At 40.3% G+C, this 18037-nt stretch overlaps 1 protein-coding gene across 1 annotated transcript in view; it reads right to left on the reverse strand.

The window, feature by feature from the left end:
- cfap221 (cilia and flagella associated protein 221) overlaps positions 1-18037 on the reverse strand; it is a 174272-nt gene that overhangs the window by 46591 nt on the left and 109644 nt on the right. The window contains exons 11-13 of the mRNA XM_072262113.1: positions 13859-13967; positions 13531-13618; positions 1095-1184 (exon numbers count right to left, since the gene is read on the reverse strand). Coding sequence (XP_072118214.1) covers positions 1095-1184; positions 13531-13618; positions 13859-13967 — 287 coding nt within the window. The remainder of the gene's footprint in view (positions 1-1094; positions 1185-13530; positions 13619-13858; positions 13968-18037) is intronic.

Raw genomic sequence — 18037 nt, forward strand, 5'->3', positions numbered from 1 at the left:
GCAATATTCAAGCATGAACTGAAAAAGGCAAATTATGTTTAAGGCATAAAGCTACCATGAAATTACCACCTTCACAGGTCCCAGTATTTTTTCTTCAGTTTGCATAGCATTGGTTCCCAACCGTCAACATGCTGGGAGTCATCATTGACAAGGAACCCAAATTGACGAGCCACATAAATACTGTGGCCTACAAGGACAAGTCCAAGGCTCAGTACTTTTAACCCAGTGACTCACTTGCTAAGTCTTTCCACCATTCCTGAGTCTTTCCACACCAAAGTCTTTCTATTATTTAAAAAGTACAAGAGAGTAGTGACATCTCCCAAGAAGCCTGCTTAAAAACCTACCATCCACCTGCCTAAACATTTATTCCCTTAATTACCTGCATATCAAAAATGGATCAAAATACACCATGGTTAATAATCTATTTAACTCTGTAAGCACCTTTCTTAATTGTAACTTCTAAGGAAGAGGGCTTTGGGGCAAAGGGATCATTACTTAGAGTTTCCCTTTCTAAGTGCCCATCATTCTAAACTGGAAATATGTAGTTGCTCTTTCATTGCCACCAGGTTTAAATCATTGAGTTCATTACCCAACACTTTGGAAATACCTGCATCAGAAGAAATACAACAGTTCAGGAATCCCAATGGCTTTTCAAGGTTTATTAGGATGAAATAAAAATGATAGCCTTGATAGTGATGCACAAATCCTATAAAACAACTAAAAATTTATTTTTAAAAACTCCTTTGGAACTATTCTGTTATCTTTGATTCTCCTAATAATTTACCAAATTTAATGGATTTCTACTTGACTGTTTTCACAGTAGCACAAAACTAATTTACAGTTTATTTTGAATGTTTTTTAAATTAAGCTGTACCACATGCATTGTAATATCCTTTTTGCACAGACTGGAGTAGCACTGCAATCTTGTTGTCTTGAGCAATGCCAATAAAGTTCTATTCTATTGTACAGAGTATATTTGGGTATTAAATAGAATGGTATTTTCAGAAATAAAAATCATCTATTGGAAAAATATAGTTACAACTGAAAGATGTTGAAATATGTCAAACAATGTAAGCAAAGAAAACATAATTAACCTGTCCAGCAGATCGGAGGATGCGAATCAATGAAATCTTTGTTTCCTGTCTTTGACATTCCTTTTGTGGTACATGGACATCCAGGTAAACCTATTAAGTAACAATGTCCATGTTATTATAGAGTCTAAGCACATACACCCATGAAGAAAGAAATCTATGCTTCCAGTTAATACTGAAAGGAGTCATTGCACTGATTAATATCAATGCATTTAAAGCAGGGATTCCCAACCCTTTTTATGCCATTATGCCATGTACCAATACCATTAGGAAAGAAGTCTGCGGACTGGTAACCCCTGATTTAAAGGAAATTCATTGTTCAAGATCTAGCGCATGGGTAAGAAACATGTTAGGAAAAATTTCTCTATATGCCACTGTAACTGAAGTTATTTTAAATAGGATTTGGTTTTCAATCTACCAATGAGCAAGACAACATTGTAGCTCTTAGGTTGACAAAACATCATCTCTCCCTTCCAGAATTGTTTCTCAAAGTTGTCCTTCCATAATACAGGTATTAAATAGATTTAATGAGACATTTATAAAATAGAATTCTTTTTTCTATTAAAATTGAGTTTTCACTCTCTCCATGCACTGAACCCTGCAAGCCAACAATCATTGGGGTAACAGATGCACAAAAAATTACACATTACTGAAGCAAGACATGAGAGATTTTAGTAACACACATAGAAGTTGCTAGTGAACGCAGCAGGCCAGGCAGCATCTCTAGGAAGAGGTACAGTCGACATTTCGGGCCGAGACCCTTCATCAAGACTAACTAAAAGAAGAGCTAGTAAGAGATGGAGGAACAACACCTTATATTCCGTCTGGGTAGCCTCCAACCTGATGGCATGAACATTGACTTCTCTAACTTCCGTTAATGCCCCAACTCCCACTCGTACCCCATCCGTTATTTATTTATATACACACATTCTTTTTCTCTCTCTCCTTTTTCTCCATCTGTCCCTCTCACTATACCCCTTGCCCATGCTCTGGGCTTCCCCCCTCCCCCTTTTCTTTCTCTCTGGGCCTCCTGTCCCATGATCCTCTCATATCCCTTTTGCCAATCACCTGTCCAGCTCTTGGCTCCATCCCTCCCCCTCCTGTCTTCTCCTATCATTTCAGATCTCCCCCTCCCCCTCCCACTTTCAAATCTCTTACTAGCTCTTCTTTCAGTTAGTCCTGACGAAGGGTCTCGGCCCAAAACGTCGACTTTTCCTCTTCTTAGAGATGCTGCCTGGCCTGCTGCGTTCATCAGCAACTTTTATGATCTGCAGATTTCCTCGTGTTAGAGATTTCAGTATCCGTTTTTCTGCCTGTTGCAAAATATTTTGGTAGTGTATGCACATAAGGATTAATTTACTGCAAGCTAAAGACTGGTCAGATCCTGCCTGCATCCTTGTGTATATCCTGTCAGAAAAAGTCACCACTTCCATTAGGAACAAGATAAAGAAGCTTTATTTTCACAACCTATCCTGGAGGAAGCAAGATAAACTGTAATAAAGCTATGCAGTTGTTTATCTAATTCAAGGGAAAACAAATCAAAATTATGAATTTTCAATATTTGGTGCTTTAATAGGGTTTGGAAGTCAATGTTGTTAAAATGTGCAGCTATCGACTTGGGCAGAAAATACAAGATATTAAATTAAGTGATGAGCGATTGGGAAATGTTGAAGTTCAATGAGACCGGATGTTTTTTATTTACAAGGCATGCAAATTACGATGCAGATGCAGAAGGATACTAAGAAATAAATGCTTGACCTTTGCTGCAAGAAGGGAAAGGATTTAAATACAAGAAAATACATGAGTAAAAATGCCTCATTACAATTTTATAGGGCTTTAGTTAAACTACACGGGGAGTACCAAGTGCATTCTCCCAGAAAGAATATGCTTACTTTAGAGAAAAGGTGGTTAAAATTTGCCAAATTGGTCCCTAGGGTGGCAGGACTGTCATTTGACAGAGATTGAGTAGACTAGATCCCTAAGTCATTACAGTTTGCAAGAATGATCTGTGAGCATTGAAATATATATAATTTTTAGAAAGCTTGATAGAGTAAGTATACGTACAAAAAGATGTTTGTCCTGGCTGAGCGGTCCAGAATTGAGATTGTTGCTTTAAAATAAGTAAACTGAAATGAGCTCTGACAAGATTCTGGCAAGATGACTGGTCACAGCGGCTTATACGGGATCAACAAAAGGTGTTTAAACGTTAAGAACTCAAAACAAGTTCCTTGTTGGTGGAGATAATAAAGAAGCTGAGCAATGTGCTGCTGCTTGAGTTGATGGAGGCTTACAGTCCAATAGTGAGTGCCCATCATGGTCTCGTTTCTTGTGATTGCAAGATCCCTTTGGACATTGTTAATCTGGTACACCGCAAGTTTGATTCGCTGATTTATTGGATATGAGCAGGGTGGATTGACGGGGCCTAGTCCTTGGTTGTAGCAAGGACTAGGCCTGAAGCCACAGTGTCTCTTGTTTGCAGCTGCTCGGAGTAAGGGGACAAAGTCATTGCGCTTCACCGGGGTCAGGTGGTGCTGTATCCAGAATGGAGTCAGAGCTACCCTCCAGAGTTTCACTTGGTAGAAGACAAGCTCTGTTGCGGCCGACTGCAGATTCTTTTAGGGTACTCAATAGACTTGGGCCTCAAGCTGTGGAGTTGCTTGCTTTTCATCCACTGGAGGTGACGCGTCCAAGCCATCATTCTCTGCCAGGGCGGCGTAGGGCAGTTATGGTGACTGAGGATTTAAAATATATAAACAGACATACACACACACATACACATAAAATATACACACACACACACACACATATGCATATTCTGCATTGTTGTATTTTTATTGACATTCAATATGGGCTTGTTGACTTGTATGCATCAAGCCACGGCGCCACAGGGGTGGGAGTGGGTGATGGACTCTTATTACATGATTGTAATCTTGTGTGTGCTTACTGTGACTGCTGGTAATGTGTCTTTGCAACGTGACCCCATAGAAACACTGTCTTGTTTGGCTGCGTTCATCAATCTTATTCATATACGGTTAAATGACAATTAAACTTCAATTGAACTGAATTGAAATTTCTTGAAGGTGGCAAGGGAGGTTTGGTCATTTTATTGCACTTAAAAATAAGATGAATTTTAGAGGAATCAGGCGATGGTGTTAAGAGAAATTATCCCCCATGACCTCACTAAATAACCTACTACTACTCCATAAATACTCACCATGACTCACTGTGTAGTCCAAAGGCACTGGAAAGCAAAATAATTCTTAAATCTGACAATGTACAGGACTTCAAACCAATCCATTTGACTCTTATCTGCTTTCACAGTTTAGAGAAATTAGGAATGGAACAATGAATGCTGGCAATGAAGAAATGTCCATTCCAATGAATAAATAAATAAAAATATTACAATATGCAACTTAACTAATCAATTGTGTCATTCAATGCAAAATGACTCTTCTGTTGATTTATGTGTACTGCTTTATTATGAACTATTTGTATTTATTTGCCTGCACTTTACTTTTGCTTTATTTATCTGTTGGTCTCCAATTACCGGAAACATCAAGGTTTCCGTTTCCCAACCCATCAGGTCTGCAGTTACCAAGTGGCAACAAGGTCCACAAAACTGTCTCTGACATGGTTAGTTAGCTCTGTGCAGTCCTAGTGGGAATAGCATGAAACGGTAGGTACTCTGCTGATTGAAACACTTTGAGAATTGCTTAAACAACACTTTCAGTAGTCAAAGCTTTAAGCAATTTGAATGACTGCAATTGTCTTTGACATTCAAAAACATTAGATTGTTACAGATTACACATGCCATAAAATAATTGAAAATGTGAAGATTTATAAAAAGTAATAAAACCTGAAATACATATTTAAAACACAAGAAAATATAAATTAATTGTATTCATTTTTGAAATATAATTAACACCAACAATATAAATTACCTGAAGCTTACATCTTTTTCTACATAGCAACATGTCTCCACTGAAAAGGATAGACTGCTGGATGGCTAATTTCCAGCATTACTGCTGGAAAACAGCAAGACACTGCCAAAGCATTCCATGTGGAACTGTTGTTATTTCCCAAGAAGATCTTGGCCATTATTTTAACTCACTTTTTTTATTTTTCTCCATCAAAAAGTATCTTGGGATTTTGAACCAAATGGAACCACTCAAATGTGTGGATGAGAACTTGTCTGTACATCTTATCTGAAAGTCAAGATCTTCAAAGAAACTTTCCAAACTCCATATTAACTCTATATTAAGTAATTGGACACATTGTGTACAAAAGTTCTCAAATGGGGTTAAAACAATACTTTCAAATCTATTACTAGCTCTTCTTTCAGTTAGTTCTGATGAAGGGTCTCGGCCCAAAACGTCGGACTGTACCTCTTCCTAGGGATGCTGCCTGGCCTGCTGCATTCACCAGCATCTTTGATGTGTATTGCTTGAAATTCCAGCATCTGCAGATTTCCTCGTGTTTGCGTTTTTAAAACATAACCCTTTTGATTCAGAAGTTCTATTGCTACCAAATGTGCTAGAAAAGAACAATCTATATACTACTAAATCTCTCATGCTCTGTCTGTCTGTTTCTGACCTCCAATTAGCACAAATGGTGCATTGAAGCAGCACTTTTATTGGCTAAATCGAGTTAAAGTGCGCTAACTTACAGAACGCAGGCAAAGTTCAGGGTTATATATTCATATAAAATTGCTTATTCGCCAAAAATCAACAGGCTGTCTTTCACCCGAGACCCGATCGGCCACCATGGAAATCGGGATGCTACGGCCTGATGCATGCGCACGGCCAGCCTCAGTAGCGCCTCACGATACTCACAGAGCCGCTTCCACCTTCCATGGAGACAGTGACTCCACAGCTCGACGCATGCGCACGGCCAGCCTCAGCAGCTTAGAGACTTTGGTGTTACTGTTTCCTATCTTCCATCAAGCATTAGGATAAAAATATATGGATAGCCTAATTATGCCGCGTGGAAAGAGAAGGGGGACATTATGGTCAAGAGATGACGCCAAACGTCGTCGGGAACCGGCAAGGAGAGGGAGAGAACAACAACCAGATGAGGCCAGGGCTGCACGACTCCAGGATCAAAGAGTCAGGACAAAAAAGTTGAGAGAAGACGAGACAGAGGAGGACAGGCAAGCACGTCTCCAAAATGACAACAATAGGCACAGACGGAGGAGAGAACAAGAATCCGATCAGGCCAGGGCCGCACGACTCCAGGATCAGAGAGAAAGAACAAATGGTAGAAGAGATGAAGAGACAAAGGATGAAAAGCCTGCGCATCTCCAGAATGACAAAAACAGGCAGAGGAGGAGGAGAGAGAAAGAGACAGAGGAGAAAAGGAAAGATCAACTCGAGAATATGCGGCATAGAGTAATTATTGCGAGAGTTGCTGAAGACGACAATGGCCGCTTTCAATGACAATACCTCGACAGAGAAAGAGCAAGGCAAGCTGCACGACTGGCATGCCGTCACATTTCTGCTGGTGTTGGTTCGATGACCAGAGTATGTCCTCACTGTCGTGCCTTCCTATTCACTGGAGAAACCACACATTTCTGCTGTATGAAGGGACAGGTCAAGATAGGCAATTTGCAGCCTCTAACTAATGAACTCCTCAATTTGTACAGCAATGATGAACTTATTACAAACGAGTTCAGGAAGAACATCAGACAATACAATTGCCTCTTCCAAATAACATACTTTGGTGCCAAAGAAGTCATTCCAACTAGGAAGTAGCCCAAGAAATAGTGGATGCATTAGTGATAATTTTTAAAAACTCTTTAGATTCTGGACTAGTTCCTGAGGATTGGAGGGTGGCTAATGTAACCCTGCTTTTTAAAAAGGAGGGAAAGAGAAACCGGAGAATTATAGACCGGTTAGCCTAACATCGGTGGTGGGGAAAATGCTAGAGTCAGTTATCAAAGATGTGATAACAGCACATTTGGAAAGCGGTGAAATCATCAGACAAAGTCAGCATGGATTTGTGAAAGGAAAATCATGTCTGACGAATCTCATTGAATTTTTTGAGGATGTAACTAGTAGAGTGGATAGGGGAGAACCACTGGATGTGGTATATTTGGGTTTTCAAAAGGCTTTTGACAAGGTCCCACACAGGAGATTAGTGTGCAAACTTAAAGCACATGGTATTGGGGGTATGGTATTGATGTGGATAGAGAATTGGTTGGCAGACAGGAAGCAAACAGTGGGAATAAACGGGACCTTTTCAGAATGGCAGGCAGTGACTAGTGGGGTACCGCAAGGCTCAGTGCTGGGACCCCAGTTGTTTACAATATGTATTAATGACTTGGATGAGGGAACTAAATGCAGCATCTCCAAATTTGCAGATGACACGAAGCTGGACGGCAGTGTTAGCTGTGAGGAGGATGCTAAGAGGATGCAGGGTGACTTGGATAGGTTAGGTGAGTGGGCAAATTCATGGCAGATGCAATTTAATGTGGATAAATGTGAGGATATCCACTTTGGTGGCAAGAACAGGAAAACAGATTATTATCTGAACAGTGGCCGATTAGAAAAAGGGGAGGTGCAACGAGACCTGGGTGTCATTGTACACGAGTCATTGAAAGTGGGCATGCAGGTACAGCAGGCAGTGAAAAAGGCGAAAGGTATGTTGGCATTCATAGCAAGAGGATTCGAGTACAGGAGCAGGGAGGCACTACTGCAGTTGTACAAGGCCTTGGTGAGATCACACCTGGAGTATTGTGTGCAGTTTTGGTCCCCTAATCTGTGGAAAGACATTCTTGCCAGAGAGGGAGTACAAAGAAGGTTCACCAGATTGATTCCTGGGATGGCAAGACTTTCATATGATGAAAGACTGGATCAACTAGGCTTATACTTGTTGGAATTTAGAAGATTGAGGGGGGTTCTTATTGAAACGTATAAAATCCTAAAAGGATTGGACAGGCTAGATGCAGGAAGATTGTTCCCGATGTTGGGGAAGTCCAGAACGCGAGGTCACAGTTTAATGATAAAGGGGAAGCCTTTTAGGACCGAGATGAGGAAAAACTTGTTCACACAGAGAGTGGTGAATCTGTGGAATTCTCTGCCACAGGAAACAGTTGAGGCCAGTTCATTGGCTATATTTAGAGGGAGTTAGATATGGCCCTTGTGGCTAAAGGGATCGGGGGTATAGAGAGAAGGCAGGTACAGGGTTCTGAGTTGGATGATCAGCCATGATCATACTGAATGGCGGTGCAGGCTCGAAGGGCCGAATGGCCTACTCCTGCACCTATTTTCTATATTTCTATGAATCGATGGAATCCTTCTGTGATTATTCAAGGCCAAATCCATCATTACGTCGGACATTTAATTCCAGACCCGACCCAGCAAGCCAGATTCCTTCAAATTTACTTCATGGATATTTAATGTTCATTCTGGTCACATATTTGTCTTGCTATGCGTCTTTCTTCTTTAATAAGCTGAGCTTTTCTTCTTTAATTTGGAAATCAAAGAGATAGCAATAGCATTCAGGAAAATTTAATGGTCATTCTGGTCACATCAGACTGCACAACCCTTCTCTCAAAGGGTGCCCCAACGGGTCACCCCATTGTCTAGTAGTATATAGATGGAAGATATAAATTAATTTGTGAAGATAAGGCAAATGAAATATATTTTCCAGAGTGTTGAAACAGGAGTTCCTGCAGTTAGAAAGCAGATTTGGAGAATTTTTACAACCACTTACAGTACTGTGCAAAAGTTTTAGGCACATAGTTAGCTAGATTGTCTAAGACTTTATCTTTCGATAACTTCCAAGTAAAGGAAAGGCAAAAATGCAGTCCCAATCACATAATTTTAGCCATTTCATGCACATCTGAAACAAGCAGTTATCTGTCCATGTACATGCTGCATTTCATGGCATAGAAAATGGATCATTTATCTTATCTGCTGCAGTAATGACCTTCCACAAATGACCTTCCTAAATTAGCACGTCGCACATGGATTTCATTGCCCTGTACACTGACAAACCACAGCTTCGTAAACAGGGTCAAAGTGACTTTTTGTATTGACAGGATAAAGAAAGAAGCTGTACTTAATCCATATTAAAGGAAGCTAAAGTTTAAAATAATCCTTCTAGTCTGCTCTTCTCGCTTTCCTAGAATTTACTCTACTGGAGTTAGATCTTTTTCTATGTAAGGGAATTGAAATGTTACTTAATTTATGTGTTTTAAGTGCTTATCAAATGAGGCGTGTTGGTGTTAAACATTCTTTCACTTTTAGTATACAGTATTAAATACAGAATGTTACAAATCAACAGAAAACTCCCATGCGGTACTCCATTAGTATGGTTTTGTCCCATCCTCAAAGCAACAGCTGTACTACCCTCATTTTAATCTTTCACACTACATTCAAATTCTCTGTTGGAATTAACCTACCATATAAAAATATTAATAGCTAGCAAAGAAAAGAAAAGTTCACTCTGGTTTGTTCCAATGTGATGCTGTGTTCAAACTCAAAACCATATTTTTTATAATTTCTTTCTTCCCCCAATATTTCCACTCCCTACCCCTCCCCTGCATCACTAGCTTTGCTGTGTGTGACTGCAGCCAAAAATGAAATTTGGGCTCGATGTCTGCAATCAATTTGAAATAATGATTTTTTAAAAAATATTATATTTTGTTAGTGCTGTCAAGCTAAGTTACACCTCTTTAGAGCAGGATCCCAAACTTTTTTATGCCATGGACCCCAACCATTAACTGAGGCATCTGTGGCTCTGAGGTTGTGAACCCCTGCTTTTGATGGTAGACATGATGAAAAGATGGAAATCGAAGCATTTGGTACAGAAGAATTAGCGAACAAAACCAACTATGATGTCACAGATATCTTTGCTACTGGAAGATTCACCTAGATCATTAATTCATCCTCCAAACATGAAGACTTTTCTGGTCCAGTGTTTTACTTTCTTGCTATGTTCCTTCTTCTGGTCAAGTCTCAATGTAAGGTGTACCACAAAGAAGGCTTTGATCCACTTTTCCATTTTGTCCACGAAGGAACAATTATTAAAAAAAACAGGGGTGCATCATATCTTCTGTGTTTCATCATGGCTTTCAGGAAAATCCCAAAACCTTTAGAGCAGGGTTCCCAACCTTTTTTATGTCATGGCCTAATATCATTAAGCAAGGGACCCGTAGGCCCCAGGTTGGGAGCCCTTGCTTGAGTATAATCATCATCATTTCCATCCACAAAATAACTTCACTTTAAAAGATGCAAACTTCACTTTAGTGAGTGACATCAACTTCACCTTAAGTTACTACTCCTGAAATAACAGCCCATAAATATGTGTCAATACGATAAGCAGCTTGGTTAGTGTTGGCTCGATACTGCCATCAAAATAATGCACTGGGAACATATGTGTGTTTTATCAGAATTTAGCATGTTCACTGTACAATCTATTTCAACAACATACTTTCTTGCCATTTATGGCAATGAGTTCCACAGATTCACCACCCTCTGGCTAAAGAAATTCCTCCCTATCTGTTTTAAAGGGACACTTTTCTATTCCGAGGCTGTAATCCCGCAATTGGAAACATCTTCTTCATGTCCACTTTATCCAGGCCTTTTAATATTCAGTAGATTTCAATGTGATCCCTCCTCATTTTTCTTAACTCCAGTGAGCACAGACCCAGAGCTATCAAATGCTCCTCAGACATTAATTCTTTTATTCCCAGGATCATTCCTGTAAATCTCCTGTGGACACTATCCAATGCCAGCGCAATGTTAGTTATGGGGCACAAAACTGCTCACAATGCTCCAAATGTGGTCTGACCAAAGCCTTATATTACATCCTTCGGCATTACATCCTTCGGTTTATATTTTAGTCTTCTCACAATGAATGCTAACATTGCATTTGCCTTCCTTACTACTGACCAAACTTCACACCTCTGCTTTCTGAATTTGCTTCCTGCTTAGAAAATAGTCTATGCTTTTATTCCTTCTACCAAAGTACATCACCATAGACTATATTTCATAAACCATTTCTTTCCCCATTCTCCTAATCATTGCAAGCAAGCCCTTCCGCAGATTGTCTGTGTCCTCTACATTACCTTCTCTTCCACCTATCTTTGAATACTTAATCAGTTCATCCTCCATTTCTTTGTTCCCATTACTACGTCTCCAACACAATTTTTCAGCAGTCCGGTATCCACTCTAGACTCTCTTTTACTCTTTAAATAACTGAAAAAGACTTTTGAAATCCTATATTACATTATTGGTTATCTTACATTTGTATTTCAGTTTTTCCAAACTTATTGGTTTTTTAGTCGCATTCTGCTGATTTCAAAAGCTTCCAAGTACTCAATCTTCACACTGGATTTTGCGATAATGTACGTCCTCTTTTTTTGTGTTTATGATACCTTTGACTTCCCTCGTAGGCCACAGTTGCCTCATCCTCCATTTAGGGTGCTTCTTCTTTGGGATGAACTGATCCTGTGACTTCAAAACTACCAGCCTCTCCACCCAGCTTCGTATCGTCTGCAAACTTTATGACAAAGCCACCAATTCCATCATCCAAATCTTTGACTTGTAACGTAAAAAGAAAATGGTCCCAACATAGACCCCTCTGGAACACCACTAGTCACTGGCAGCCAACCAGAAAAGCCTCCCTTTATTCCCACTCTTTGTCTCCTGGCACTCAGCCACTCCTTTATCCATGCTAAAATCTTTCCTGTAATACCACAGGCTTGTAGCTTGTGGCCTTATTTGTGGCCTTCTGAAAATCCAAACACAAAACATCAACCAATTCTCCTTTCTCTACCTTGCTTGTTATTTCTTCAAAGTATTTCAACAGATTTGTCAGGCAAAATTTTCCCTTCAGGAAACCATGCTGACTATGGCCTATTTTATCATATGCCTCCAAGTACCCTGAAATCACATCTTTAACAAATGCCTCCAACATCTTCCCAATCACTGAGGTCCGACTGACTGGCCTATAACTTCCTTTCTGGAGTGACATTTGCAGTTTTCCAGTCTTTCGGGATCATTCCAGAATCTAGTGGTTCTTGAAGGATCATTACTAATGTCTCCATCTCTTCAGCCATGTCTTTCAGAACACTGGTGTGTACACTATCTGGTCCAGGTGACTTATAGATCCGAAAGGTACCTTCACACCTTTCAGTTCCCTGAGAACCACCTCTCTAGTAATGGTAACTTCATACACTTCATAACCCCCAACATATGGAACTTCCACCACACTGCTAGTATAATGAAGACTGATGCAAGATACTTATTCAGTTCCTCCACTATTTCCTTGTCCCCCATTATTTCCTCTCCAGCATCGTATCCCAGCAGTGAGGTATCCACTCTTGTCTCTCTTTTGTGAGCATTCTTTCAATGTTCCATTGAGTTCCTGTTTCTATTACAGGTGCACATTCCCTTATCTGAAATTCTGAAATCCAAGAAGCTCCGAAAACCTAAGTTCTTTTCGCCAACAGCTGACATCACTCAGGTGTGACGTGGCAGCACAAGCAGAGGCTGCCAGACGTCAGTTGTGGCTCAGCGCGTCGTACTGGTTACACATGCATTTGCTGTTCGCTGATATTTTGTGTTCACTGTTGACTTTGTGTATAATTTCACTGTGAAAATGCCAAAACGAGCTGCAGATACCCCTATGGGTAACAATGAGAAAAACAGAAAGAAGCATCTATCATTATCAATAACGCAGAAAGTGGAGTTATTGCAGAAGCTTGATCGTGGTGTGTCTGTGCGGCGTCTTACTGAAGAAAATAGTGTCGGAACTACCACTGTATGTGATTTAAATAAACAGAAAGACAAGTTACTGAAGTTTTATAGTGACAGTGACAGTGACGTTCTACATTTACTCCAATTAAGTCATTTACCATGTGTTTGATTCGGCTCATTTGAAGCTGTATAATTTTATGTTTTATTGAATGTTTTTGTTGGAAATAAAATATTTTCTTGTCATTATTCCCTAAACAATACAGTATAACAACTACTTACATAGCATTTACATTGTATTAGGTATTATAAGTAATGTAGAGATGATTTAAAGTATACGGGAGGATGTACGTAGGTTTGGTGCGCCGCCGGGTCCTAAAGTCCACCACACTGAGCCAGGTTAAATAAGGGACTTGAGCTTACGTGTTATTTGGTATTGGGGGGGGGGGGTGTTCTGAAATCTGAAAAATTCTGAGTACCGAAATGCAACTGGCCTCAAGGATTTCGGATAAGGGATTGTGGACCTGAACTTCATTTTACTCAGAAAATAATTTATGTCATATTTACCTGAACCAGTGATGTAAATATGCTGAACTGACAGAATAACCAGTGGTTTTAGACTATTTTGCAACAGTTCCACATTTGCCTTGGTTGTTGTGTAAGGAATAGATCATATTTAGCCTCATGTTCAAACAGCTACTGTTACATTTATGTATACAGCAAAAAAAATTTCAAACCTTGTATTCTTCATCCGCTAGTTGTCTATTTTCCAGAATTAACTGTTTAGCTTTAGGAGAAATTGGATCTCTACCAAGGTGTGACTGCCTGAAAGGCAATACAACAATGTTTGGTGTCATCTATACAGAAGCTACAAATTAAAGAAAAATAACCAGAAACTGAAGTGAATAAATACAAGACCAGTTAAAATGAATATGTCTAAGTTAATGACTTATCAAATAGTATTTTGAACAATATATTAAATGTTTAAAAATAAAAATCATATTTGGAAAGCATTTAACATTTCAAGTAATAATACAAATTGATATTATTTTATCTTCCACTTACCATTGTAATTGGTTAGCTTGTTCCAACGAAGCAGTATTGTTGACCTTTTGAATAAACATTGTTTCCTTTGCCTGTCTGCCTTGTGCTGCTCCTTGAACACTCGCCAATGCTTTAAATAAAATGGTTTCAAATTCCTTAAAAAACTTGAGAAGTAACATTCTATGTCAGAATTTATAATTTACCTTAATAATAAGATCTATTTGACAGTGCATACTTTAAAAATATTAATTACTTAAAAAACACAAATAATCTTTCACATCCCTGGGCAAACAGAAAAATAACATTAGTTTAGTTTTAGTGCCTCTTGGCCCAAGTTAAGTGAAATAGGAAGATTAACCTTTCTTGCCTCCTTCTAAAAGATACAAATGCTTCTGAAAAACAAAGAGATTACTGACTGTACATCGTTGATATCAAATGGAAGGAAGGGAAATGAACATACAAATAACAGAAAAGAGAGGGCATGTAGAAAAGAGATGAACATGGCAGTGGAATAATCCTCTTTAATGACTGAAGGCCAATTAATGGCAAAAAAGACCCTGCTGACAGAGGATCTTGGGCATTTTTGGGGAACATGAAAGGAGAACTCCTCAGCTGTTTATTGGGTGTGGGCTCAAGGTCTACTTATTTCTAGACAGATTAAAGGCATTGCGGCATGAAAATGGATTCACTATTAGATTTCTTTGTTCTTACATAAAAGAATGTGACATTCTATTAGTCCAACAAAAATAAACTCCTTTTTTGCATCTCACCTGCAATAGCACCTTGGTGTCACTGGTGTACATTGTACACATCCATCCAGCAATATGCTAACTTTGCATCCATTTGAAAATGGGCTTTTCAAATTGCTCAAAAGTCAGCCCCTATAACATGGGTAGCACCAGAACAACCAGAAAAACCGTCATTTTGATGGACCTCTGGTAAAATTTATCTTTCTATGCCATAATTGTACCAGGTGAGGTTGCAAAAACAAGCCCACCTCACAGAAAAAAAGATTTGACAATCCTTTAACAGCCAGAATTGTCATAGAATGCCAAACAGAAATTTGATTCTACAGCACTTTTTCCAAACAGCATGATTTTATTGGCAGTCACAGGGCCTCTAATCAAATTAGATCAAGCTAGAAAATTGACCAAGTACTCTAACAGCTCAATCATGCCTGTACTAAACACACACTTTCTGTATCAGATATGTATTTTGTGGGTAACAGTCAGGAGAGGGAAGGGCAGGACTCAGTGGCTAGAGAACAGCCCTGTGGCTGTCCCCCTTAACAATATGTACTCCTGTTTGAGTACTGTCGGAGGGGGACAGCCTACCTGGGGGAAGCAACAGTGGCCGCACCTCCAGCACAGAGTCTGGCCCTGTGGCTCAGAAGGGTAGGGAAAGGAAGAGGATGGTAGCAGTGATAGGGGACTCTATAGTTAGGGGGTCAGACAGGTGATTCTGTGAACGCAGAAAAGAAACATGGATGGTAGTTTGTCTCCCAGGTGCCAGGGTCCGGGATGTTTCTGATCGCGTCCAAGATATCCTGAAGTGGGAAGGAGAACAGCCAGAGGTCATGGTACATATTGGTACCAACGACATAGGTAGGAAAAGGAAGGAGGTCCTGAAAACAGACTGCAGAGAGTCAGGAAGGAAGTTGAGAAACAGGACCACGAAGGTAATAATCTTGGGATTACTGCCTGTGCCACGTGACTGTGAATATAGGAATAGAAGAAGGTGGAGGATAGATATGTGGCTGAGGGATTGGAGCAAGGGCAGGGATTCAGATTTCTGGAACACTGGGACCTCTTTTGGGGCAGGTGTGACCTGTACAAAAAGAACGGGTTGCACTTGAATCCCAGGATGACCAATATCCTGGCAGGGAGGTTTGCAAAGGCCATTGGGGAGAGTCTAAACTAGAATTGCTTGGGGATGGGAACAGAACTGAAGAGACGGAGGAAGAGGCGGTTGCCTCACAAAGAGAGAAAGCTTGGAGACAGTGCAAGAGGGAAGATAGGCAGGTGATAGAGAAGACGCATTCAGACTGATGGTTTGGGATGTGTTTATTTTAATGCAAGAAGTAGCATGAACAAAGCGAATGAGGTTAGAGTGTGGATCAGTACTTGGAGCTATGATGTGGTGGCCATTACAGAGACGTGGATGGCTCAAGGACAGGAATGGTTACTTCGAGTGCCGGGTTTTAGATGTTTCCAAAAGGCCAGGGAGGGAGGGTGCGGGCGTGGCACTGTTGATCAGAGATAGTGTCACGGCTCCAGAAAAGGAGGAAGTCATGGTGGGATTGTCTACAGAGTCTCTGTGGGTGGAAGTTAGGAAGAGAAAGGGGTCAATAACTCCACTGGGTGTTTTTTGTAGACCACCCAATACTAACAGGGACATCGAGGAGCAGATAGGGAGACAGATTCTGGAAAGGTGTAATAATAACAGGGTTGTTCTGGTGGGAGATTTTAATTTCTCAAATATCGATTGGCATCTTCCTAGAGCAAAGTGTTTAGATGGGGTGGAGTTTGTTAGGTATGTTCAGGAAAGTTTCCTGACTGAATATGTAGATAAGCTTACAAGAGGAGAGGCTGTACTTGATCTGGTATTGGGAAATGAACCTAGTCAGATGTTAGGTCTCTCAGTGGGAGAGCATTTTGGAGATGGTGATCACAATTCTATCTCCTTTACCATAGCATTGGAGAGGAATAGGAACAGAAACAGACAAGTTAGGAAGCGTTTAATTGGAGTAAGGGGAAATATGAAGCTATCAGGCAGGAACTTGGAAGCATAAATTTAGGAACAGATGTTCTCAGGGAAATGTACGGAGAAATGTGGTAAATATTCAGGGGATATTTGCGTGGATTCCGCATAGGTACATTCCAATGAGACAGGGAAAGGATAGTAGGGTACAGGAACCATGGTGTACAAAGGCTGTTGTAAGTCTAGTCAAGGAGAAAAGAAGAGCTTATGAAAGGTTCAAAAAACTAGATAATGATAGCGATCTAGAAGACTGTAGGGCGAGCAGGAAGGAGCTTAAGAATGAAATTAGGAAAACCAGAAGGGGCTATGAAAAGGCCTTGGCAGCCAGGATTAAGGAAAACCTCAAGGCATTCTACAAATATGTGAAGAACAAGAGGATAAGACGTGAGAGAATAGGACCAATCAAGTGTGACAGTAGAAAAGTGTGTATGGAACCAGAGGAGATAGTAGAGGTACTTAATGAGTACTTTCCTTCAGTATTCACTACGGAAAAGGATCTTGGCAATTGTAGGGATGACTTACAGCAGACTGAAAAGCTTGAGCATGTAGATATTAAGAAAGAGGATGTACTGGAGCTTTTGGAAAACATCAAGTTGGATTAAGTCATCGGGACCGGACGAGAAGTACCCCAGGCTATTGTGGGAGGCGAGGGAGGAGATTGCTGAGATTCTGGCGATGATCTTTGCATCATCAATGGGGAGAGGAGAGGTTCTGGAGGATTGGAGGGTTGCGGATGTTGTTCCATAATTCAAGAACAGGAGTAGAGATAGCCCAGGAAATTATAGACCAGTGAGTCATACTTCAGTGGTTGGTACCTTGATGGAGAAGATCCTGAGAGGCAGGATTTATGAACATTTGGAGAGACATAATATGATTAGGAATAGTCAGCATGGCTTTGTCAAAGGCAGGTTGTGCCTTATGAGCCTGATTGAATTTTTTGAGGATGTGACTAAACACATTGATGATGGTAGAGCATTAGATGTAGTGTACAGTATATGGATTTCAGCAAGGCATTTGATAAGGTACCCCATACATGGCTTATTGAGAAAGTAAGGAGGCATGGGATCTAAGGAGACATTGCTTTGTGGATCCAGAACTGGCTTGCCCACAGAAGGCAAAGAGTGGTTGTAAACAGGACATATTCTGCATGGAGGTCGGTGACCAGTGGTGTGCCTCAGGGATCTGTTCTGGGACCCTTAATCTTCGTGATTTTTATAGATAACCTAGATGAGAAAGTGCAGGGATGTGTTAGTAAATTTGCTGATGACACAAATGTTGGAGGTGTTATGGATAGTGTGGAGGGCTGTCAGAGGTTACAGCGGGACATTGATAGGATGCAAAACTGGGCTGAGAAGTGGCAGATGGAGTTCAACCCAGGTAAGTGTGAAGTGGTTCATTTTGGTAGGTGAAATATGATGGCAGAATATAGTATTAATGGTA

Source organism: Mobula birostris, chromosome 6 (genome assembly GCF_030028105.1).
Source record: "Mobula birostris isolate sMobBir1 chromosome 6, sMobBir1.hap1, whole genome shotgun sequence".
NCBI classification, from domain to species: domain Eukaryota; kingdom Metazoa; phylum Chordata; class Chondrichthyes; order Myliobatiformes; family Myliobatidae; genus Mobula; species Mobula birostris.